The sequence below is a fragment of the Oenanthe melanoleuca genome, chromosome 2 (assembly GCF_029582105.1).
Source record: "Oenanthe melanoleuca isolate GR-GAL-2019-014 chromosome 2, OMel1.0, whole genome shotgun sequence".
NCBI classification, from domain to species: domain Eukaryota; kingdom Metazoa; phylum Chordata; class Aves; order Passeriformes; family Muscicapidae; genus Oenanthe; species Oenanthe melanoleuca.
Genome location: NC_079335.1, coordinates 148043837 through 148068863, shown reverse-complemented (window position 1 = coordinate 148068863; position 25027 = coordinate 148043837). Strand labels below are relative to the sequence as shown.

The 25027-nt window shown below is 59.7% G+C and overlaps 1 protein-coding gene across 2 annotated transcripts in view; it reads right to left on the bottom strand.

Moving 5' to 3' along the window:
• AGAP3 (ArfGAP with GTPase domain, ankyrin repeat and PH domain 3) overlaps positions 1–23615 on the bottom strand; it is a 116825-nt gene extending 93210 nt beyond the window's left edge. For both annotated transcript variants that reach the window (XM_056484189.1, XM_056484191.1), the window contains exon 1: positions 23245–23615. In XM_056484189.1, coding sequence (XP_056340164.1) covers positions 23245–23524 — 280 coding nt within the window. In that variant the 5' untranslated portion in view covers positions 23525–23615. The remainder of the gene's footprint in view (positions 1–23244) is intronic.
• Positions 23616–25027: the final 1412 nt, after the last annotated feature.

The following is a 25027-nucleotide window of genomic DNA, read 5'->3' as shown; positions in this document are numbered from 1 at the left end:
CCTGGAGCCCCTGCAGCCCCCAGCCCCTGAAGCCCCTGGAGCCCCTGCAGCCCCTGCAGCCCCTGAAGCCCCTGGAGCCCCTGGAGCCCCTGCAGCCCCCAGCCCCTGAAGCCCCTGGAGCCCCTGCAGCCCCTGGAGCCCCTGAAGCCCCTGGAGCCCCTGGAGCCCCTGGAGCCCCTGCAGCCCCTGGAGCCCCTGCAGCCCCTGCAGCCCCTGCAGCCCCTGAAGCCCCTGCAGCCCCTGCAGCCCCTGCAGCCCCTGCAGCCCCCACAGCCCCTCTGCCCAGCACAGGGAGGGCCCTTGCCCCCTCTCCCCTGTGCACACTGTGGCTGGGGCTGTCACACTGTCCCCACAGCCCCGGGTGCCAAACCCACATTCCCACTGACATTTTCCATGCTCACTCACTGCATCAGGAGAGTATTTATAGAAGTTTCAGCAAAAGCAATTCAGACACTTCCCAAAAGCAGGCTGGGGAAAAACAAGGCAGCTTGGCCAAAGCTGTACATTTTTCCAGCTTTGAGTGAGGGACTGAAGAGCTGATCAACCTCCCAGCTCCAGGCTGCAGCCCAGCACTCCAGACCTTCATCTGCCAAGCTGCAGTGGGTGCTGCTCGGGGCCCAGCAAGTGTTTCCTGATCTCCAGTCCCAGCATTTCTCAGTTGAAATCTTGGGGTTATTCTCAACAACCCTATGAAAGCATTTCCCAGAGAAGCTGTGCTACCCCACTCTGGAAGTGTCTGAGGCCAGGCTGGACGATCAGGAGCAGCCTGGGACAGTGGAAGGTGTCCCTGCTCATGGCAGGGGGTGGGCCTGGGTGAGCTTTAAGGTTCCAGGTTCTATGACCATGGTGACTGTGGGATTTGCCTCCAAGGCATTACCTGAGACAGGGAAGCAGGAGAAACGCCAAGGCTGCTCAGCCATACAAGAGAACTGGGACCTGGGAGAGGCAGGCTGAGAATGGATCTGCTCTGCAGCCCCACCAGCCCCACGGCCCTCAGCACCACCACCCTGTGCAGGAGGGTGCCAGAATTAAAGTGGGTCCCATCACAGCTCTCCCTCCTCCTCCTCTCAAGCTGAGCCCCAGCCATCTGCAGTTTGCAGCTCCGGATCTGATCCAGCACCCTCGGCTCTCCCACAGCACGGAGAGAAACCAGCACTTCAGTGCCCGAGTCACCCAACCTACTTATCACTCCCACTGCAGCCCGAGAGCGGTGCCGGTGACGAGGAGCCTGGAGCACGCCCGGCTGGTGTCACCTGCACCCTGGCACTGCGTCAGCTCCCCCGCTCTGCACCCCACTGCCACACAGAGAGCCCACTCAGAACACACAGCGAGAACACCACGGCCTGATGCACCTGAGGAGGTGCTGCCAGGACCCTGCAGCAAGGCAGCGCCTCCAGACACCCCTCTGAGGCAGGAGCCCAGGGCAGGTAAGGGCAGGTGTGTCTCCTCTCACTGAGACACAGCTCTGGGAGCAAACAAGGGCCTGCAGCTCCGAAGGACCAGGGAGCTGCCACCTCAGCCTCACATCTTCATCACAAGATCGTTCTATTTCCATGGAAACGGCAGAATTAGAGACTTCAACGGAACGACAATTACCAGCATTGGGAATTTAGGTATTAAACCTGCCACACTCCCAGTGCCAGGAGAGGAGACAGCACTTGCCCACCCACTGCCCCACACCTGGCCCCACACCACGGCCAGCCACACTCAGGTGCTGGCTCCTGCTTCCTCCAGCACCAGCTGGGTTTCCAGGGAGCCCCCAGTGCCAGCACCCAGGGGATGAAGCTCAGGGCTCAGGGGGGCTCAGTGCAGAGCCTGTCTGCCAGCAGCTGGTCTGGAGCACGCAGCAGTGCTGCTGGCCAGGGCTTCCCCAGGGCCTCAGCAGCAGGACAAGGCTCTGAGTCACTCAGGGAGCTCGGGGATGGCTCAGGCACCGTGGGGAGCGTGGCCCAGTGCCTCCAGGGCAGGTAAGCCTTTCCTGGCAGAGCCAGGAGCCACAGGGGCTCTGGTCAGCCCAGGACAGCGAGGAGCCAAGGGGCTGATTGCCATCACTGGCACCCCATCCCACCCCACTCTCACCACTCCACGTGCAGCCACCATCCTGTCCTGAAAGCAAAGCTGGGCAGGACTGGCAGCACCACAGAACTGCCCACCATCCTGTCCTGAAAGCAAAGCTGGGCAGGACTGGCAGCACCATGGAACTGCCCAGACTCGTATCTTGGGTTTGCAGAACACCACAATGCAAACTGTGACCCTGGGAGCAGCAAAGCTGCTGAGGTGGATCAGGGGAGCTCCTGAGCCCAGGAAGCCCTCAGCTAACACAGACACATCTCCCAGAAGAGCAGAGAAGAGCTGCCCCTCTGCCTTCTGTCCAGACACGTCCACTTTGAGAGGTCACTGCCCAAAATCCCCTCCAGGTGCTCCATGCCCTGGCCCTGCTGTGGTCAGCAGGGCCATGAGCTGAAGGACCCAGGCCTCCCCTGGTTGTTACACACAATCCAAGGACTGAAATTGCTCAGCCCAGCTCTGATCATCACCACCACACAGACCAACAGTCAGACAGTGAGCAACGTGCTGATGGAGAGGAGTTTTCCTTGGCACGTGCATTCCACTGCCCTGCCTGTGCCTGGAAGACAATGGACACTGGGCCAGGAGCCACACTCCTGCTGTGATTACACACTCCTAGGGCCCTTCCTGCAGCTCTGCATACTGATGTCCAACCTCAAGGAAAGCAACTTCCCACTCACAGAAAATCCAACCTGGCTCTGAGAGCCCAGAGCTGGGCAGCTGAAGGATGGCATTGACACTGGAGTCAGGGACACAGCAGTGCCTACTCCAGCAAGAGCTCAAGGGCAGCCAGCCCCACCCCAGCCTGGAAAGGCTGCAGGGCTGAAACTGCTGCTACAGCTGATCTCCCATGAAAGCAGGGTGTGCTGCAGGCCAGACTCCCCTGCAGCCTCTGGGGAGAACTTCCTGGGGCACAGCTGCACACAGCTGCACACAGCTGCACACCTGCACAGACAGGTACCAGCAGGGAAGAGCCCCTGTGACCTCTGATCCATCCTGAGCCCACGAGCACCCTGCAGTCACCCTGCAGTCACCCTGCAGTCACCCACTGGAGCTCTCGTGTCACAGGCAGCCCTGCTGCTGCTCCATGTCACACATGGCACGGGGACACTGCAGGACACCCAGCAAGGCCACACTGACCCAGGCTTGTGCTGGGACCCCAGGGCACCACCAGACCTCTCAGTCTGCCCTTGCCACAGCTGCCCATGCAGGGCTGGGGCTGCCATGCCAGCAGAGTGACTCAGGAGCAGGGCCAGCAGCACAGGAGGCTGTGCCTGAGTCACAGCGTGGCCATGACTCACCCTGGACACAGCTGAGGCCAGCACAGACAGCCAGACAGCTCCAGCTGCAGCTCTGCTCTCACTGCTGCTGCTGCTGCCAGCACACACAGAACAGCAGCTCCTGCTGCAGCTCTGCTCTCACTGCTGCTGCTGCCAGCACACACAGAACAGCAGCTCCTGCTGCAGCTCTGCTCTCACTGCTGCTGCTGCTGCCAGCACACACAGAACAGCAGCTCCTGCTGCAGCTCTGCTCTCACTGCTGCTGCTGCTGCCAGCACACACAGAACAGCAGCTCCTGCTGCAGCTCTGCTCTCACTGCTGCTGCTGCTGCTGCCAGCACACACAGAACAGCAGCTCCTGCTGCAGCTCTGCTCTCACTGCTGCTGCTGCTGCCAGCACACACAGAACAGCAGCTCCAGCTGCAGCTCTGCTCTCACTGCTGCTGCTGCTGCCAGCACACACAGAACAGCAGCTCCTGCTGCAGCTCTGCTCTCACTGCTGCTGCTGCTGCCAGCACACACAGAACAGCAGCTCCTGCTGCAGCTCTGCTCTCACTGCTGCTGCTGCTGCTGCCAGCACACACAGAACAGCAGCTCCAGCTGCAGCTCTGCTCTCACTGCTGCTGCCAGCACACACAGAATAGCAGCTCCAGCTGCAGCTCTGCTCTCACTGCTGCTGCTGCTGCTGCCAGCACACACAGAACAGCAGCTCCTGCTGCAGCTCTGCTCTCACTGCTGCTGCTGCTGCCAGCACACACAGAACAGCAGCTCCTGCTGCAGCTCTGCTCTCACTGCTGCTGCTGCCAGCACACACAGAACAGCAGCTCCTGCTGCAGCTCTGCTCTCACTGCTGCTGCTGCCAGCACACACAGAACAGCAGCTCCTGCTGCAGCTCTGCTCTCACTGCTGCTGCTGCTGCCAGCACACACAGAACAGCAGCTCCTGCTGCAGCTCTGCTCTCACTGCTGCTGCTGCCAGCACACACAGAACAGCAGCTCCTGCTGCAGCTCTGCTCTCACTGCTGCTGCTGCTGCCAGCACACACAGAACAGCAGCTCCAGCTGCAGCTCTGCTCTCACTGCTGCTGCTGCTGCCAGCACACACAGAACAGCAGCTCCAGCTGCAGCTCTGCTCTCACTGCTGCTGCCAGCACACACAGAACAGCAGCTCCAGCTGCAGCTCTGCTCTCACTGCTGCTGCTGCCAGCACACACAGAACAGCAGCTCCTGCTGCAGCTCTGCTCTCACTGCTGCTGCTGCTGCCAGCACACACAGAACAGCAGCTCCTGCTGCAGCTCTGCTCTCACTGCTGCTGCTGCTGCCAGCACACACAGAACAGCAGCTCCAGCTGCAGCTCTGCTCTCACTGCTGCTGCTGCTGCCAGCACACACAGAACAGCAGCTCCAGCTGCAGCTCTGCTCTCACTGCTGCTGCTGCTGCCAGCACACACAGAACAGCAGCTCCTGCTGCAGCTCTGCTCTCACTGCTGCTGCTGCTGCTGCCAGCACACACAGAACAGCAGCTCCTGCTGCAGCTCTGCTCTCACTGCTGCTGCCAGCACACACAGAACAGCAGCTCCAGCTGCAGCTCTGCTCTCACTGCTGCTGCCAGCACACACAGAACAGCAGCTCCTGCTGCAGCTCTGCTCTCACTGCTGCTGCCAGCACACACAGAACAGCAGCTCCAGCTGCAGCTCTGCTCTCACTGCTGCTGCTGCCAGCACACACAGAACAGCAGCTCCAGCTGCAGCTCTGCTCTCACTGCTGCTGCTGCTGCCAGCACACACAGAACAGCAGCTCCTGCTGCAGCTCTGCTCTCACTGCTGCTGCTGCTGCCAGCACACACAGAACAGCAGCTCCAGCTGCAGCTCTGCTCTCACTGCTGCTGCTGCTGCTGCCAGCACACACAGAACAGCAGCTCCTGCTGCAGCTCTGCTCTCACTGCTGCTGCTGCTGCCAGCACACACAGAACAGCAGCTCCAGCTGCAGCTCTGCTCTCACTGCTGCTGCTGCTGCCAGCACACACAGAACAGCAGCTCCTGCTGCAGCTCTGCTCTCACTGCTGCTGCTGCCAGCACACACAGAACAGCAGCTCCAGCTGCAGCTCTGCTCTCACTGCTGCTGCTGCTGCTGCTGCCAGCACACACAGAACAGCAGCTCCTGCTGCAGCTCTGCTCTCACTGCTGCTGCTGCTGCCAGCACACACAGAACAGCAGCTCCAGCTGCAGCTCTGCTCTCACTGCTGCTGCTGCCAGCACACACAGAACAGCAGCTCCAGCTGCAGCTCTGCTCTCACTGCTGCTGCTGCTGCCAGCACACACAGAACAGCAGCTCCTGCTGCAGCTCTGCTCTCACTGCTGCTGCTGCTGCTGCCAGCACACACAGAACAGCAGCTCCAGCTGCAGCTCTGCTCTCACTGCTGCTGCTGCTGCTGCCAGCACACACAGAACAGCAGCTCCTGCTGCAGCTCTCCTCTCACTGCTGCTGCTGCTGCCAGCACACACAGAACAGCAGCTCCAGCTGCAGCTCTGCTCTCACTGCTGCTGCTGCCAGCACACACAGAACAGCAGCTCCTGCTGCAGCTCTGCTCTCACTGCTGCTGCTGCTGCCAGCACACACAGAACAGCAGCTCCTGCTGCAGCTCTGCTCTCACTGCTGCTGCTGCTGCTGCCAGCACACACAGAACAGCAGCTCCAGCTGCAGCTCTGCTCTCACTGCTGCTGCCAGCACACACAGAACAGCAGCTCCAGCTGCAGCTCTCCTCTCACTGCTGCTGCTGCTGCCAGCACACACAGAACAGCAGCTCCTGCTGCAGCTCTGCTCTCACTGCTGCTGCTGCTGCCAGCACACACAGAACAGCAGCTCCTGCTGCAGCTCTGCTCTCACTGCTGCTGCTGCTGCCAGCACACACAGAACAGCAGCTCCTGCTGCAGCTCTGCTCTCACTGCTGCTGCTGCTGCTGCCAGCACACACAGAACAGCAGCTCCAGCTGCAGCTCTGCTCTCACTGCTGCTGCCAGCACACACAGAACAGCAGCTCCAGCTGCAGCTCTGCTCTCACTGCTGCTGCTGCTGCCAGCACACACAGAACAGCAGCTCCTGCTGCAGCTCTGCTCTCACTGCTGCTGCCAGCACACACAGAACAGCAGCTCCTGCTGCAGCTCTGCTCTCACTGCTGCTGCCAGCACACACAGAACAGCAGCTCCTGCTGCAGCTCTGCTCTCACTGCTGCTGCTGCTGCCAGCACACACAGAACAGCAGCTCCTGCTGCAGCTCTGCTCTCACTGCTGCTGCCAGCACACACAGAACAGCAGCTCCTGCTGCAGCTCTGCTCTCACTGCTGCTGCCAGCACACACAGAACAGCAGCTCCTGCTGCAGCTCTCCTCTCACTGCTGCTGCCAGCACACACAGAACAGCAGCTCCAGCTGCAGCTCTGCTCTCACTGCTGCTGCTGCTGCCAGCACACACAGAACAGCAGCTCCTGCTGCAGCTCTGCTCTCACTGCTGCTGCTGCTGCCAGCACACACAGAACAGCAGCTCCTGCTGCAGCTCTGCTCTCACTGCTGCTGCCAGCTGTTCCACATGCACGTGGCCACGGCACAGGGACATGTCATTCAGTCAGGGGGACTGAGGGGACCAGACCTGCCCCTCCCTCTGAACACTGACCCTCCTCACCCGGAGAAAGCCACTTAGCACCTACTTTAGTAATAAAGTATCCCAAATTCCCAGTAACCGCACTTGTTTTACTGTGCCACCTAAATCTGGCAGCGCTGCTGCACTCTGGGACCAGCAGAAGTAGCTCAAGGAGAGGAAGGGACGCTGCAGCTGGGCCAGTGCTGTGGGGATCCCACCAGACACAGCCATGGGCACACTGGGAGCAGCAGCAGGACCCACCACCTGGAGGGAAAAGCAGGGCAACCTGGCTTTTCCCAGACCAGGCAGGACATGGCTTGGAGCAACCTGGTCGAGTGGAAAGTGTGCCTGACCATGGCAAGGGGATAGAATGGAAGGAGATGTAAGGTCCCTTCCAACTCAAACCATTCCAGGATTCTAAGCCCCAGCTCAGGGCTTTTGCTGTGATTTGTGTTTTTACACTCCCATAAAAATTGATCAGATAGCCCAAATGCCAACACTTCATAAAAACACCAGGACAACAACTTGGCAAAACTCCTGAACCTGCCTGGAGGCAAGTGACATCCAAACTGCCCAAAAAAGGGTAAGAAGTAGGAAAAAAGAGGCGGAAACAGATGTCAATAAGATTTTGAACACAGGAAGTTTCAAAACTGGAGTAGGAAGCAGCAGGCTTCAGGAAAAGGAGGCTGTAACAATGCTGAGAGCAGCAGGAAGCTGAGAGGAGCACAGAGCTGGGCAGGGGGGGCACAGAGCCCCCAGAGCAGGGCAGGGCAGGGTCTGCACCACAGGCACCCACACCAACACTCAGGGAGAGCAAACAGACAAACGCAGAATGGCAAAACCATCAGCAGAAGCAATTTTCAGAATGTCATTAAAAACGTCACTTTCATTCAAAGGCACAAACAACCTGAATACAATGGTGTGAGGAAGGGTGAGCTCACACTCCTGCTGATGCTAATTTTTAATAAATATTGAAATAACAGAGACATTCAGGAATGGCTGGAACAGCCCATCAGCTCTGGCTGGCACCAGTCCCCGGGAGGGGAACCCCCAAACCCAGCAGCCCTCACTGACATCAGCCTCTGGGAAGGGATGGAGTCAATGGAACTGGGTGTTTTTAAACAGCAATTCATGTTACAGCTGATTGCACTGCTCCAGGTGGTTCAGGTGCTGCTGACACAGGGCTTGACTGGACAACCTTGAAGGTCCTTGCAGCCCAAAGTGATCCATGGCTCCATGACACAAATAACTCTACCCATGTTGCCATGATCATGTAACCCATTCCCTCCAAAAAGCATCCCTTTGCTAAGACATTTACAATAAACACAGCAAGACCAAGCTCAGAAGAGCCAGAGATCCACACCAACAGGTGAGAGCATTCCAGTGACACCTGGAGCCTTATCAATGATGTTGGGAAGCCTCAGACAACTGGGAAAACATTTTAACTGTGCCAGCCCTAAGAGAGGTGAAATGGCACATGGCAGAGTGCCAGGACAGTCAGACCCCAGCCCCAAAGCACAGGCCACATCCTTTTGGGCTGTTTCCAACACGGGAGAAATGGCTGGGTGACAGAACCATCACTCACACCATCCACCAGGTGGATTGCTGAACACCAGAGCTCTAACTCACAGACCACAGGTGACATTTAAGGCTCCTCCCAGCCCAAACCACTGGGACTTTATAAAACAGAGCAGCCTGCAGAGAAAGGAACTGGATTAACAGCTCATGGGACTGTGGCTGGGTCAAGTGGGAGCACACTGCCTATAATCTCATGATTTTCATTTTAAGAACACTGGGTAAGAAAGAGCCATAAAAATTATTTGAAGACCACACAAAGTGAACTCATGAAGAGACTTTTAATGAGCATTATGTGATTTACTTCCCAAAAAAAAACATCAAGAGATAATTGATGATAAAGTAACAGCAAAGTTCTCAGGGAATAGCATTCAGGTAACAAAGTTTTATTTAGTCCAATCTAAAGAAACAAGTGAGAAAATGAAGTTTGAAAGAGATGAATGTAAATTGGGAATTAAAGAGAGCTATCAGCAGCTGGGGGAGTTAATGACTGGAAGAACCCACTGAGGAAGCAGCAGCAGGAGGAGTGAGGAGCTCCAGGAATGGGGATCCAAGAGCTTTGCAGCTGGACAAGGCAGCTCCCAGCATGCCTGGATGGCATGGCTGCAATGAACAGGGCACAGCACTGAACAGAGTCACAGCACTGAACAGAGTCACAGCACTGAACAGAGTCACAGCACTGAACAGGGCACAGCTCTGAACAGGGCACAGCACTGAACAGGGCACAGCTCTGAACAGGGCACAGCACTGAACAGGGGGCACAGCTCTGAACAGGGGCACAACACTGAACAGGGGGCACAGCTCTGAACAGGGCACAGCTCTGAACAGGGCACAGCACTGAACAGAGTCACAGCACTGAACAGGGGGCACAGCTCTGAACAGGGGGCACAGCTCTGAACAGGGCACAGCTCTGAACAGGGCATAGCACTGAACACACGGCACAGCTCTGAACAGGGCACAGCTCTGAACAGGGCACAGCTCTGAACAGGGGGCACAGCTCTGAACAGGGGGCACAGCTCTGAGCAGGGCACAGCACTGAACACAGGGCACAGCTCTGAACAGGGCACAGCACTGAACAGGGCACAGCTCTGAACAGGGCACAGCTCTGAGCAGGGCACAGCTCTGAGCAGGGCACAGCACTGAACACAGGGCACAGCTCTGAACAGGGCACAGCACTGAACAGGGCACAGCTCTGAACAGGGCATAGCTCTGAACAGGGGGCACAGCTCTGAACAGGGTCACAGCACTGAGCAGGGGGCACAGCCCTGAACAGGGGGCACAGCACTGAACAGGGGGCACAGCTCTGAACAGGGTCACAGCACTGAGCAGGGGGCACAGCCCTGAACAGGGGGCACAGCCCTGAACAGGGGGCACAGCACTGAACAGGGCACAGCTCTGAACAGAGTCACAGCACTGAACAGGGCACAGCTCTGAACAGGGGGAACAGCTCTGAGCAGGCACAGCACTGAACAGGGCACAGCACTGAGCAGGGGGCACAGCTCTGAACAGGGGGCACAGCACTGAACAGGGCACAGCTCTGAACAGGGCACAGCACTGAACAGGGCACAGCCCTGAACAGGGGTCACAGCTCTGAACAGGGCACAGCCCTGAACAGGGGGCACAGCTCTGAACAGGGCACAGCTCTGAGCAGGGCACAGCACTGAACACAGGGCACAGCTCTGAGCAGGGCACAGCACTGAACAGGGGGCACAGCACTGAACACAGGGCACAGCACTGAACACAGGGCACAGCACTGAACAGGGGGCACAGCTCTGAATAGGGCACAGCTCTGAACAGGGGGCACAGCTCTGGCTATAAGCTCATGACCCACGGCCAGTAATGGAATAGATGCTCCAGTAGGCATGTCTGTGTTTAAACCAAACCCCACACACCCCTCAGAGCTGCAAACCAGTGACTAAGCACAATGCACTTTTGTGAGCAGGCATTTTATCCTCTTGGTCTCCCCCCTCACCTCTCACCACTGTGCAACCCACTCCCAGCCCTGCAAAGGGGCTGGGCACCTCCTCCCATTGCCCAGCTGGACCCGGCCAGGAGTCATTTGTGCTCGATTTTCTCTCAGACTGTCTGCAGCTCCTCTCCCAGTCCAGCAGAGCCCTGGGCTGACCCTGTGCAGGAGGGGATGGGAGCAGCAGAGCAGCACGGACTGTGCAGCAGCTCTCAGCCCCTGGGAGGGACAGCAGGCTGCAGAGCCCACCGAGGCAGGGACTGCCCAGACAGCTGAATGCTGACTCCCCATCCCTGCAATGCTCCTGGGCAACCTGGGCTAGTGCACGGTGCCCTTGGCCAGGGCAGGGGTGGAACTGGATGAGCTCCAAGGCCCCTTTAACCCAAACCACTCTGGAATTCTATGATCACCCAACTCCATAGGCAAGATCTTATTGGAAGCAAATCCACAAGGAAAAAAGAAAAAGAGAAAATAAAAAAGATTACAAGAATCTGCTGGGCCCCTGAAGCAGCAGTGATGGTGCTCACAGAAACCACCCCAGAGAAAACCAGGGTGGTAAGAGACCAACTTGGCTCAGCTGAGCTCCAAACTGGGCTTGGCACAAGAAGGCATGCACAGGGAAACTGAAATGAGGTCAGATTAACAAGGATAAATATCAAGGAGTGGCAGCAGCAGCCAGAGCAGCTGCACATGGAGCAAGAGGTGACCAGTGACAAAGAGCAAACACCAGGGCAAACCCCAGGCACAGCAGGGACACAGGAGAGCCTGGCTGTGCCACAGCAGCCAGAAAACACTGAGCAAGGATGCTGAGGACAGGGGAGGTTAAACCTCCTTGTGTAAGAGCAAAGAGGAGGCCAGCACAGGCAGAGGCCAAAGAACTCACCAACACCTCCAGTGAAAAATGCAATTTCTGATGTTTTACGTGGGCAGAGGGTGACAGACCAAGGGGTGACAGTTTTAAACTAAAAGAGGAGATTTAGATTAGACACTGGGGTTAAATTTCTCCCTGTGAGGGCGGTGAGGCCCTGGCAGAGGGTGCCCAGGGCAGCTGTGGCTGCTCCATCCCTGAGGTGTTGAGGTGTCCCAGACCAGGCTGGAGGGTTTGGAGCAGCTGGGACAGTGCAGCTGCCCCAGCCTGCAGGGCACAGCTGAACTGGAGCTGCCAGAACCAGGGCAGGGCCTTGCACTTGGCCTTGCTGCCCTTCATGAGGATCCCACTCCTGTCAGTGTCCCTCTGGCTGCCACCCCTGCCCTGCAGCCTCCCACCTGTGCCCTCGGCTTGGTGTCACCAAGGGTGCACCCAGTGCCACTGCTGTGCCATTAATGAACATATTAACCTGTACTGGCCCCAGTGCAGACCTGGGGAGGACAGCACTCATTACTGGTTTCCATTGGGCCACTGACCATCTGCAATTCCTCACCATCCAACAGTCCAGCACAAAGTCAGCTCTGGATCCTCTCCTGGGGAGGTGCCTGATGTCACTGACACCTTTGCTTCCCAGCAGGACAGACATCCCCAGCTCAGGATCTCCCACTGCTCTTTTCTGTCTCACCAGGGCACTGCACAAGGTGGTTCTTGCCTCACCTGCAGACTCTGGGCTCGTTTGGACCCTGCAGCTCCTCTCTCAGGAACCCAACTGGCCACAACATCCTGTCCTCATTGATCCCAGCAACTCTTTTATCCTCTCTGCTCTGCTCTGCTCCTGCTCCTCTGCAGCTCCTTTCAGCAGCCTCAGACAGCCTGTCCTCACTCTCCACCTCCAGTGCTGCTGTTTTTCGTGTGTCTCACATGCTCTGCCCATAGCACCTTCTCCTCTCCTTCCTCCAGCCAGCCTTTCATTTAACGCCATCCCTCAGCTCTGTGATGATTCATACTTCTGCTTTTCTATTCCTGGACTGTCTCCTGTCCAAAATGAAGTCTCAGCTTCTTTTCCCCTCCAGCATTTCAAGTGTGCACCCACAAGCTCAAGGTCCACATGATTAAAGAGCTGCTGCTAATCCCAGCTTTGTGCCATCTCCCCCAGCCCTCCTGCACAGGGACAGGGACAGGGACGTCACTCAGACCCTGCCTGGGATCGAGGACATGACTCAGGCAGTGAGAGTTCACAGACTCTCCTCTCTGCTCATCCTGCCTGTCCCCAAAGCCTGCTCAGCTACACAGGCTCCAGTCCCTGAGAGCTGCTTGTCCTCTGCCAAAGGCCACAGTGTCCCCTCTGCACTGACCACCACTGCCCCTTTCCCAGAAGTGCCTGACCACAAACCCTGCCTCACCCCTGTTCAGCTACAGCACTGCTGCTGCTGGGATTATTTCCCTAAGCTCTCTTCAGCAGAATTCTCCCTCTGAACCCCTCTGGGCCCTCCTCCTCTGTCACATCAGCCTGGAGCTGTGAGCCTTCCCCCTCCATAACAACCATCCTTCCTGCACTGCCTCCTCCCAAACCTGCCAGCAGCTCCTCTTCCCAGAAGCTGAATTACAGCAAACACCTCCCTGGTTCCTCTGGCTGTGCTCCATGTTGGAAAGCTCCACATAAACCACCTGAGATCACTTTATTGTCCTCTTGCAAAGAGCCCTCACAGCTCCCCAAGCTGTGCCCTGTTACCCCGGGGAGGGGCTGCCCCTCCATCCCCAGAGCAGCCCAAAGCAGCAGCTGCAGAGGCAGAGCCCCGGGCTGGAGAGGATTTCATCACACATCACAGCCCAGAACCAGATCTCACACACGGCCCCGGGCAGGAATTCCCCAGGGACTCAGAGCAGTGGAGATGCAGTCCCACACCCTGGACAGATGGAGGCTTCCCCTGCCCTCTGCATGCCAGAGCTGGGGTGCTCTGCTCTGGCTGGAAATCTATTTCCCCAGGATTTGTGGGAACTCAGAAGCAGCAGGGTTTGGTTGCAATTGGACAGCAGGTCTGAAAGTCACTGAGGCAGGAGAGCAGAGCAGGCATGCAACAGGTGTTAACCACACAAACCTCCTTCCAGCTGGGAAGCAGCTAAAATTATCTTAATTTTTACCTTTCCTGCCCCAGAAGATCTCTTGCACTCACTACATCCCTTCAGGAAAGGCACCTGGACAGGCACCCAGGGAAGCTGTGCTCCCAGTGCTGCCAGAGCTGGGCAGGCAGCAGGAATGAGATGCCAGGTGTCCCTTCCATGAAGGGCAGGAGCACAGTGGGCAGGGATTCCCAGCCCTGCAGTGCTGCACGGCGAGATCACCACTTGCAGGAAGCCTTGGAGAAGAATTTTAAAAAAGAATGGGATGCCAAAGCAGGAAGGTGGGATCACAAGGAGGAAAGGCCTCCCCTGACAGGGAGGGATGTGGTGCCCATGCAGTGGCAGAGCTCTGGGGCAGCTCTCACACCCCCATCTCCCAGCAGCCAGGCTTCTGTGCAGCCCCTCAGCCCAGAGCTGCTCCTGGCCCTGTGGCCACTGCTCCCTCCACAGCCACCCAGCTGCAAGGGGACTGCAGCCCCAAGGCTGGACCAGTGCCCCAGAGCCCCAGCAGGACCATCCCGTGTCAGCCAGCCCCGCTGGAAACAGTTTGGGACCAGAGCAGACACCACTTGGATCTAAACTGGCCACCCAAGTCAAACAGAAGTGCCACCACTGGCTCAGATGGTGCACCCAGGCCTGCCATTCCCATTTCAGCAGATCCAGAGCAGCTGAGAGCCCAGCAGTGCCAGCACTGGCAGTGTAGACAGCAGACTGCTCTGTCAGGAGCTCTGGGGAAGCTCCTGGAAGCAAATGGCAGGTGTATGATTCACAGTGAGCTGCAGAGAGCTCTGCTCCCCCTGGGCACTCCCAGCACAGCAGGGATGCACCAGGGCTCACCCCACAGCCAGGGCAGGCTCTGGGGACAGACCACTGCTGTCCCTGTCCTGACAGAGGCCCAGGCCAGCAGGACATCACTGCCTGGAGCAACTGACCACTGGTGCACTGCCCAAGGACTGACCACTGCTGCACTGCCCAGGCACTGACCACTGGCAGGCACTGCTGCTGCTGCTGCTGCTGCTGCTGTCACACTCAGGGGATGGGCACAGGAGCTGTGCCAGCAGCTCACACAGCTCAGCACACCCCAGCTCCCCCCTGCTGTCCCAGCCCTGGCCAGGCCTGACCCTGCCCCTGCTCATCCCCCACGCTCAGGGCTCACACCACAGGCAGCTGAGACTGACTGAACCAAGCCCAGCACACGCCTGGATCCTGCCAGAGAGGCTCCTGGTCACAGAAAGAGCAGTGCCTGGCTAATGCCAGAGAGGCTCCTGGTCACAGGCAGGGATAGTGCCTGGCTAATGCCAGAGAGGCTCCTGGTCACAGGCAGGGATAGTGCCAGGCCAGGATGCTCACCTGGAGAAGGGAAGGCTCCAGAGACCTCAGAGCCCTGCCAGGGCCCACAGACAGACCTGGGATAAGGGACTGGAGTGACAGCACGAGGGGGAATGGCTCCCACACTCAGGAAGGGAAGGGTAGGTATGGGTTGGGTGGGATATGGAGATGACATTTTTCCTTGTGAGGGTGGTGAAGCCCTGCCACAAGCTGCCCAGAGAAGGAGTGGCTGCCCCACTCCTGGAAGTGCTCAAGGCCATTCTGGATGGAGCTTGGGGCAGCCTGGTCTGGTGGAAGGTGTCCCTGCCCAGGGCAGGGGGTGGAACAAGATGGTCTGTAACCCAAACCATTGTCTGGTTCTGTGATTTACCCAACTTCCCATTTTGTGCTCTTTTAACTTAACTTGCAGCACATCTGGAGACCACAGTGCCAGAGGAAGCTGGCCCTGAGCACAGGGGTATTACAGCAGGAGCCTCCAGCTCAGCCTGGACAGGGATGTGCCACTGGCTGTGGGGTCTCAGCTCCCCCCACGGCACCCCAGCACCAGCCCTGGGGAACCCACAGGCACACAATGGGCACTTTTCTGCAGAGGTCATGGAATCAGCAGCAGAAAGCTGCCTAAGCAGAACGCTCTCCTTCCCAAAGGGTGTCATTTACTCGGGGCTGATTCAGCAGAGAGAAGCCACGGCCAGCCCAGAGTGCAGCCTGGCACTGTGGGCACCCAAACCTGGCACTGTGTGTGCCCCAACCCGGCACTGTGTGTGCCCCAATCTGGCACTGTGGGCACCCAAACCTGGCACTGTGTGTGCCCCAAACCGGCACTGTGTGTGCCCCATCCTGGCACTGTGTGTGCCCCAACCTGGCACTGTGTGTGCCCCAACCCGGCACTGTGTGTACCCCAATCTGGCACTTTGTGTGCCCCAACCTGGCACTGTGTGTGCCCCAACCCGGCACTGTGTGTGCCCCAATCTGGCACTGTGTGTGCCCCAACCCGGCACTGTGTGTGCCCCAATCTGGCACTGTGTGTACCCCAATCTGGCACTTTGGGCACCCAAACCTGGCACTGTGTGTACCCCAATCTGGCACTTTGTGTGCCCCAACCTGGCACTGTGTGTGCCCCAACCCGGCACTGTGTGTGCCCCATCCTGGCACTGAGGCTCCCCCAACCTGGCACTGTGTGTGCCCCATCCTGGCACTGTGTGTGCCCCAGCCTGGCACTGTGTGTGCCCCATCCTGGCACTGTGTGTGCCCCATCCTGGCACTGTGTGTGCCCCAACCCGGCACTGTGTGTACCCCAACCCGGCACTGTGTGTACCCCAATCTGGCACTGTGTGTACCCCAACCCGGCACTGTGTGTGCCCCATCCTGGCACTGTGTGTACCCCAATCTGGCACTGTGGGCACCCAAACCTGGCACTGTGTGTGCCCCAACCCAGCACTGTGTGTACCCCATCCTGGCACTGTGTGTGCCCCAACCCAGCACTGTGTGTACCCCATCCTGGCACTGTGTGTGCCCCAACCCAGCACTGTGTGTACCCCAATCTGGCACTGTGTGTGCCCCATCCTGGCACTGTGTGTGCCCCAATCTGGCACTGTGTGTGCCCCATCCTGGCACTGTGTGTACCCCAATCTGGCACTGTGGGCACCCAAACCTGGCACTGTGTGTGCCCCAACCCGGCACTGTGTGTACCCCATCCTGGCACTGTGTGTGCCCCAACCCAGCACTGTGTGTACCCCAATCTGGCACTGTGGGCACCCAAACCTGGCACTGTGTGTGCCCCATCCTGGCACTGTGTGTACCCCAATCTGGCACTGTGGGCACCCAAACCTGGCACTGTGTGTGCCCCAACCCAGCACTGTGTGTGCCCCAACCTGGCACTGTGTGTACCCCAATCTGGCACTGTGGGCACCCAAACCTGGCACTGTGTGTGCCCCAACCTGGCACTGTGTGTGCCCCAATCTGGCACTGTGTGTGCCCCAACCCAGCACTGTGTGTGCCCCAATCTGGCACTGTGTGTGCCCCAACCCGGCACTGTGTGTGCCCCATCCTGGCACTGTGTGTACCCCAATCTGGCACTGTGGGCACCCAAACCTGGCACTGTGTGTGCCCCAACCCGGCACTGTGTGTGCCCCAATCTGGCACTGTGGGCACCCAATCTGGCACTTTGGGCACCCAAACCTGGCACTGTGTGTGCCCCAACCCGGCACTGTGTGTACCCCAGCCTGGCACTGTGTGTGCCCCAACCTGGCACTGTGTGTGCCCCAATCTGGCACTGTGTGTACCCCAGCCTGGCACTGTGTGTGCCCCAACCTGGCACTGTGTGTGCCCCAATCTGGCACTGTGTGTGCCCCAATCTGGCACTGTGTGTGCCCCAACCTGGCACTGTGTGTGCCCCAACCCGGCACTGTGTGTACCCCAGCCTGGCACTGTGTGTGCCCCAACCTGGCACTGTGTGTGCCCCAACCCGGCACTGTGTGTGCCCCAATCTGGCACTGTGTGTGCCCCAATCTGGCACTGTGATCTCCCCAGCCTGGCACTGTGTGTGCCCCAACCTGGCACTGTGTGTGCCCCACACTGGCACTGTGTGTACCCCATCCTGGCACTGTGTGTGCCCCAACCTGGCACTGTGTGTGCCCCACACTGGCACTGTGTGTGCCCCAATCTGGCACTGTGTGTGCCCCAACCTGGCACTGTGTGTACCCCAATCTGGCACTGTGAGCTCCCCATCATGGCACTGAGGCTCCCCCAGCCTGGCAGCACTGCAGCCTCCAGCCAAGAGTGCCCCCGTCTTCCTGCACAAGATCCTGCACCAGTGGCAGCTCCTGCCTCAGTTTGCTTTGTGAACCAGCACAGGAAGCAGCAGCAGCTCCAAGAGCCATTGGGGAAGGATGGAGCACAGAGCTGGGAGCCTTGTGCTGGAACTGAACAGAATGATGAAGTTCAGCCAATTTAACTAATGTGAAAGAGAGACAGCAAAGTGGCCTCAGTAACTGCTACAAGTGGCTTTAAACACGAAAATGCCCAGGATCAAGGCAGTCCTTCCTAAGAGAGAAATGCAGAAAATACCCAGGATGTTGGAGATGCCAACATGTGACTGGAAAAGCCACAACATTTATTGACAGCAAGACAGTTTATGATGGAGTAAACTCCTGAGGCAGAATCCCAGGTCTGTATCTCCAACAGGGCTTAGCCAGAGGCCTTACTTTCCAAGGCTAAAATCCTGGGATGGGCTGTTTACCCTCCCCAAGGTCCGTGCTGGCCTCACAGCCAGGCCCTGGAGTGCCACAGAGCCAGCAGTGGGGCAGCCCCTGCCAGAACAGCAGATGTGGAGGTCAGGGACGTCCAGGCTGCTCCCAGCCACCTCTGACACTCTGCAGGGCTTCTCTCACCCCAAGCCTCTGCCAGAGCAGCAACAGCTGGGAACTGTAGAGCAGAGCTTTCCCAAAGTAACCCTGCTTCCCAAACTGCAGAGAGGAACCCACACGGGCTTAGAGGCAGGTGGGACAGGTGAGGAAGGACAATGAAGGGAAAAACACATGCTCCAGGTAAAGCTGACTGCAGAGAGATTCCTGGTCCTGCTCCCTGGACACCCCATCCTCACCATGGCTCAAACCTCTCCAGGTTTTCCCGGAGAGCTGAGATTTAGGTGGGCTGCAAGCCATGTGCACAACCACAAACATCAGAAGAAAATTCCCTGGCAAAAGCTCTGTTGAGGGAATCTCACCTACTTCCTACCTCCCTCCTACCTTCACCACTTCACACACCAGAAAACCTCTGTGTAACCATCTCTTCAGTCCCACATCGTGATGCTCTGCCACTGCTCCACCCTGCTGTGCTGTCCCCTCCTGCCCCTGGATCCCTGCTGGTTCTGTGCTGCTCACAGCCTGTCCTGCACCTTCCTCAGGTAACCCCTGCACCAAGACACTGCCTGTCCTCCTCACACCACATCTGGTCACTGCTCAAAGGTCATTGCTAGGAAAGAAATTGAGCACTGTGCAGTGACAGCTCTAATTACAAACTGCATTAATACAGTTCTGTCTGCAGCCCGTCCCAGAGCCAGGATGGAGGTCACATTTACTGTGAGCAGGGCTGCACCAGCCCCAGTTTGGTATCATTCTGCTTTATGCAGCTATGAAATCTTTTATAGAACTCAGCAGCTTGCAGCAGTCTCCTCAACTTGGCAAGGAAAGCAGCCTGGGATGAGGGAATTGCTTTTTGCAAGCCCCCTGAAAATCTGTCCAAATTTGGTGGTTAGAAACTACCAAAAGCTCCAGGTCCTGCCTGTGATGCAGCTGATGCTGGCGACCAGCCCAGCCTATCATCTCCCCCAGCCCCAGTGCCCCTCAGCCCCTCTGCCCACGGCCTCCAGACAAAGTCCAGCTCAAGGAGGAGACCAAAGCAGAGCACGTGTCCCTTCCTGCCCACAGTGGCACCACCGATGCCAAACCACGAGCAGGCACAGCTGGCTCCAAACCTCCCAGGAAAGGCTTGTTGCCCAGGCTGGGGGGCTGGCAGGGCTCTGGCTGCAGCAGCCCCCCAACAGCCACCCCTGTCCCCTCCTTGGCAGGGCCACAGTGTCACAGACACCCCAGCCCTGTCACCCCCCTGGTCCTGTACAGCTGCCAATGCCCAACTCCACTGCTGCACAGCTGCCACAGTGGCACCCCTGAGGTGCCAGCCCTGCTGTCAGGGGTGCTGTGACAGGGACAGAGGGTGGGCACTTGGACCCCTGCTGCCTTCGACTTCCCCCTTCAAAAGTGAAGGAATTCCCTACAGGAAAGGAATCTGGCAGGAGGATGTGAGCAAGTCTTGCAAGACCCAGCGCTCCCGTTTTAGGAAATTGAATTTGGGGTTTCACTGGCAACTTCCATTTTCAAACCATGAGCCATCGTTCCAGTCACCAACTCTGACCTTCAGATCAGGAACATCAACAAACAAAATCTTCTTCCAGACATTTCTGTATCAAGCCTCAAACCTGCAATCTATAAGGAAATTCCCTTCCAGATCAAGGCACTCCTCGGACTGATAACATCTCCAGCCAGGCTCCTCCAGCCGTTAATGAGCCCCTGTGAATTGGCTCACACACCCTGGTAACGGGTCCCAGGTAACTGTGCAGTCACAGCACACGTTTCTGCAGGGTCAGGACTCACCCCAGTGCCTGGCAGGTACTAGGGACAAGGAAATCCGTGGGATTCCTGCTGGAGGAGGCAGGATGGGGCTGTGGCTGGAGCAGGCAGAGCCCAGGAGCTGCAGCCTCGGGCCCCATCCCACAGGAGCCGAGCACGGCCGGAGGTGCAGGGCACCCTGAGCCCGGCGGGGCAGCACAGGGGGGCTGGGGAGCCTGAGCCCCCGGGGCAGCAGAGCTGGGGAGGGGATGTGTCTGTGTGTCTGTGTGTCTGTTTCGGTGTGTGTGTGTGAGTATGTGTGTGTGTGTCTGTGTGTGTGAGTGTGTGTGTGTTTGTGTGTTTGTGTGTGTGTGAGTGTGTGAGTGTGTGAGTGTGTGAGTGTGAGTGTGAGTGTGTGAGTGTGTGAGTGTGTGAGTGTGAGTGTGAGTGTGTGAGTGTGTGAGTGTGTGAGTGTGAGTGTGTGTGTGTTTGTGTGTGTGTGTGTCTGTGTGTGTGTTTGTGTGACTGTGTGTGTGTTTGTGTGTGTGTGTGTGTGTGTGAGTGCGTGTGTGTTTGTGTGTGTGTGTCTGTGTGTGTGAGTGTGTGTGAGTGTGTGTGTGTGTGTGTGAGTGTGTGTGTGTGTGTGTGTGTGTGTGTGTGTGTGTGTGTGTGTGAGTGTGTGTGTATGAGTGTGTGTGAGTGTGTGTGTGAGTGTGTGAGTGTGTGAGTGTGTGAGTGTGTGAGTGTGTGTGTGTCTGTGTGAGTGTGTGTGTGTTTGTGTGTGTGTCTGTGTGAGTGTGTGTGTGAGTGTGTGTGTGAGTGTGTGAGTGTGTGAGTGTGTGTCTGTGTGTGTCTGTGTATGTGTGTCTGTGTGTGTCTGTGTGTGTGTCTGTCTGTCTGTCTGTCTGTGTGTGTTTGTCTGTGTCTCTGTGTGTCTGTGTGTCTGTGTGTGTGTCTGTGTCTGTGTGTGTGTCTGTGTGTCTCTGTCTGTGTCTCTGTGTCTGTGTGTGTGTGTCTGTGTGTCTGTGTCTGTGTGTGTGTGTGTGTGTCTGTGTGTCTCTGTGTGTCTGTGTGTCTCTGTGTCTCTGTGTGTGTGTGTGAGTGTCTGTGTCTCTGTGAGTGTCTGTGTGTCTGTGTGTCTGTGTGTCTGTGTGTGTGAGTGTGTGTTCACACCTTCCCGAGCAGCAGCAGAACCCGCAGCACAGGAGTTGCTAAGAGACGCGCCTCCCACCTGCCCAGCACCCACCGCGGGCTGGGGGCGCAGAGCGGCACGGGGGGCTCGGAGCCTGCAGGGGGACAGGGACATGGGGCAGGGACACGGGGCTCAGAGACCTGCAGGGGGACAGGGACATGGGGCAGGGACACAGGGCAGGGACACGGGGCTCAGAGACCTGCAGGGGGACAGGGACATGGGGCAGGGACACAGGGCTCAGAGCCTGTACAGGGACAAGGGGCAGGGACATGGGGCTCAGAGACCTGCACAGGGACACGGGACAGGGACACAGGGCCCAGCGTGGCTCTGCCCACAGAGGGGACCCTGGCACCACCCCAGGCACGGCCCTGCCATGGCTTGGCTGGCAGCTCCTCTGTCCCACAGCACAGGAACGAGATCAGGTCATGTCACCAGTGACCTCGGGCTCCCAGCCCTGCTGCCATCTGAGCACAGCTGAGGAGAGCTGCAGGAGCCCCACAGGAGGCCACAGCACAGCCCTCCCCACCAGCCCCCTGTGACTGCCCCAGCTGGCTGGTGGGACCCAGCTGAGCCACTGACACGCCTGTGCCAGCCTGTGCTCCCACCCATCCCCATCCCACCTCAGTCCCTTGGCTCTTCTCGAGCTCCATCAACCCCACAGCCTTCTGTGGCTGAACACCTCCACAGAGCTGGAAAGGCCCCTCCAGCACCAGCCCTGGCTCTTACATCCTCCCCGTCTCAACCCCACCGAGTGGCCTTTGTCCTTGCACCACAGGCCAATAAAACAAATTCTGTCATTTACATTCCCCCAACCCACACAACCTTTCAGTCCATCTTCCTTTTCTGCTTTCCACAGAACCCAAAGGACCAAAGTGGGATGCAGGCCTCTGGAGAAGCACCCAGGCTGCTGCTCCCGTGCAGCGTCACCACGGTGGCCAGCACCCCTGTAGCAGGGCCACCACTCCCCAAAACCACCTCGTGTGCCCCTGGGGTGACATTCCCGGCACGAGGCAGCAGGAACGGAGCTGAGCACGCTGCCACCAGGCTGGGACAACAAGCCCAGGGCAGGGAAAGGCAGCGCCTGGTGGGCACCGAGCTGCAGCGGGGCTGCCGACAGAGCAGAGCCCCGCGCCCGCCGCCCCCCCTGCTGCGGAACTGGGGGTCCCCGAGGGCAGGGGGTCCCCAGGCGGGGGGATCCAGCCCATGGTGGGCCCCAGCAGGGCACCATCGACCTTCCCTGCACCCAGCGGCACCGCAGCCGCTCGGCACCCTGGCCTCAGCTCCATCCCGGTGCCCCCTTCATCCCAGCCCCCCAAATCCATCCCAGCCTCCCAAATCCATCCCAGCCCCTCAAATCCATCCCGGTGCCCCCTTCATCCCAGTCCCCCAAATCATCGCACCCCCTCGGCTCCATCCCAGGGCCCCAGCTCCATCGCAGCCCCTCGGCTCCATCCCAGTGCCCCTTCATCTCAGCCCCCCAGTTCCACCGCAGCCCCTCGGCTACATCCCCAATTCCATCTCAGCCCCCTGTTCCACGGCAGCCCCTCGGCCCCACCGCAGCCCCTGGGCTCCACTGCATTCCCTCGCTCCTCCGCAGTTCCTCGCTCCAGCCCTGCCCTCGCTGCCGGTGCCCGGTCCCCGGGCTGCAGTTTTCCGCATTTCTGACGCTACGGGCTCCGGCGGATGCCGCTCCCCGTCCGTGCCGAGCACGATCCCCCCGCCCGCGGCCGGAGCGGCGCCGCCCCCGCCCGCCGCTGCCGGCAGAGGCCGCGGGCGGAGTCCCCGGCCCTGCGCAGGCCCGGCCGCGACCACCATCGCTGCGGGCCGTGCCGAGCCGAGCCGTGCCGGGCCGGGCCGGGCCGGGCCGGGCCGAGGGCTCACAGCCGGCCCCGGGGCTCTCTCCGTGCCCGCCCCGCAGCCCCGCCGAGCCCCGGCCCGCAGCCCCGCAGCCCCGCCGCCGCAGGGCCCGGCGCGATGCCGGTGCCGCGGGCAGGGCCGGGCCGGGCCCCGCGGGGCGGGCGGCGGCGGCCGCAGGTGCGGCGGGGACAAAGGCGGCGCGGCCGGCCCGGTGCCGGTGCCGGTGCCCGCTCGGTGCCCGGTGCCGGTGCTCACCCTCGATGGAGATGACGTGCTCGCGGATCTGGCTCTGCAGCGCCAGGTCCTCCACGCGCTCGATGAGGTCGTAGATGGCGTAGATATTGGGGTGCACGGACTCGAAGCGGCCGATCTCGGCGCGGATCGCGGCCGAGTTGGAGAGCCCGAACTGCGGCGGGGGCGGCCCGCCGGGCTGCGGCCCCGAGGGCCCGGGCACGGGCACGGGCACCGGCCCGCCCGGCGCCGCCAGGCTCTGCTGCTGCCCGGGGCTCTGCCCGGCGCCGCCCGGGAAGTTCATCGCGGCGGCGGCACGGCCGGTCAGCGGCGCGGGGCTCCGGGCAGCCGCTGCATGGCCGCAGCCGCGTCCGTCCGCGGGTCCCCGGGCTCCGCCGCCGCCCCCGCCCGCCTCCCGCTCCGCCCCGCCCGCGTCAGCGGGACCGGCCCCCGGCGGGCGGGGAGCGGCGGCGAGCGGGGGAGCGGAGCGGGGCTGGGAGGGGGAGCGGGGCGCCGGGGTCCGGAGAGGAGCGGGGGAGCGAGGCAGCCGGCACCGGCACCGGGACGGGAGCGGAGCACTGTCGCTGCCCGGTCCCGCCCCGCTCCGCCGCGGCCCCTGCCCGCCCGGCACCACGGTGATGGGCACTCACCCCCCTGCCCGCCCTGGAGACCCCCCTGTGCCAGCCCTGCAGAGGTAATTCCGTCGTTAATCACCCCGAGGTCATTGATGAAGCTGTGGAACATGAGCGGTCCCAAGGAGTCCCCGGGTGCCCAGCAGCTGCTGCCCGCTGCGGGGGGGTCTCCTCCCCGGCCGCCCCCTGCCCACGGGCCGGCCGCTGGCACCCTGCGCTGTGCTCAGCACGGGCTGCTCCGGTGATGGGTGATGGAACTGCCCAGGGGCCGCCGTGGTGACAGCCCAGCCTCCGGGGGATGCCTGCTGGGCAGGGACTGATCCCATCCCTCAAACAGCTGGCGTGGGGTGACCTGGGGCACAGGGAGGCTCTAGCTGGACACTGGGCTGGCAGCCCCTGGCAGCACCATGGAAGCCAGTGGAGTTCGCTGGGGCATCACTGGCGGTTAGCTGAACTCTTCCAAATGGCTGAGAAACATAAAAAACCAGGATCATGGGCCCTGGCAGATTAAATGAGAAAGTGGAATTTGGGAGAGGAGAAGGAACAGAAAGGCGAGCAGCTGAGAGATTGCAATGGATTTCTCCCTCGGTGCCCCTGGGACCGGAGTCATGGTGGGCAGCAATGCCCCAGTGCCAGGGGGGCTCGGGGGAGCTGGGGGCTGGTTCCCACTCTCTGCCCTTCTCTGGGTGATGCTGGGGAGGGTTGGAGGAGGAAGACAAGGAGAAAGACGACAGCAAGGAGGAAAAGGAGGAGGAGAGATCTCTGGGAAGTTTCTAAATGCCTCCGGGCTCCGGAATCCTCCGTGACTCGGCAGTGGGTGCTGGGGTGTGTGGGTGGGAGAAGCACCTCCCTGCCCTCTCCCCTCCCTGCGGTGCCCTTCTGGGATTCCTTGAGTGCATCCCAGCCGCCTCTGCCTTATTAGAAAACAACTTTTATGGGGGTTTTTTGAAAGCATTTAGAAATTCCGTATCTGTTACAGCGCAGGGCTGTATGCGCCCCCAGGCTTCCAGAGGTCTTTAAAGATCTGTGAGTGGCAGTTCTGCTCAGCAGGAGCTTCCCCGAGTGTCCGAGGGGATTACACCCCGTGGGCTATGCAGGGCCACCCCACACCCCAACACAGCGGTGCCTGGCTGTGCAATGGCCTTTCTCCAGCCTGTTTTCTGTTTCTCTTGGTC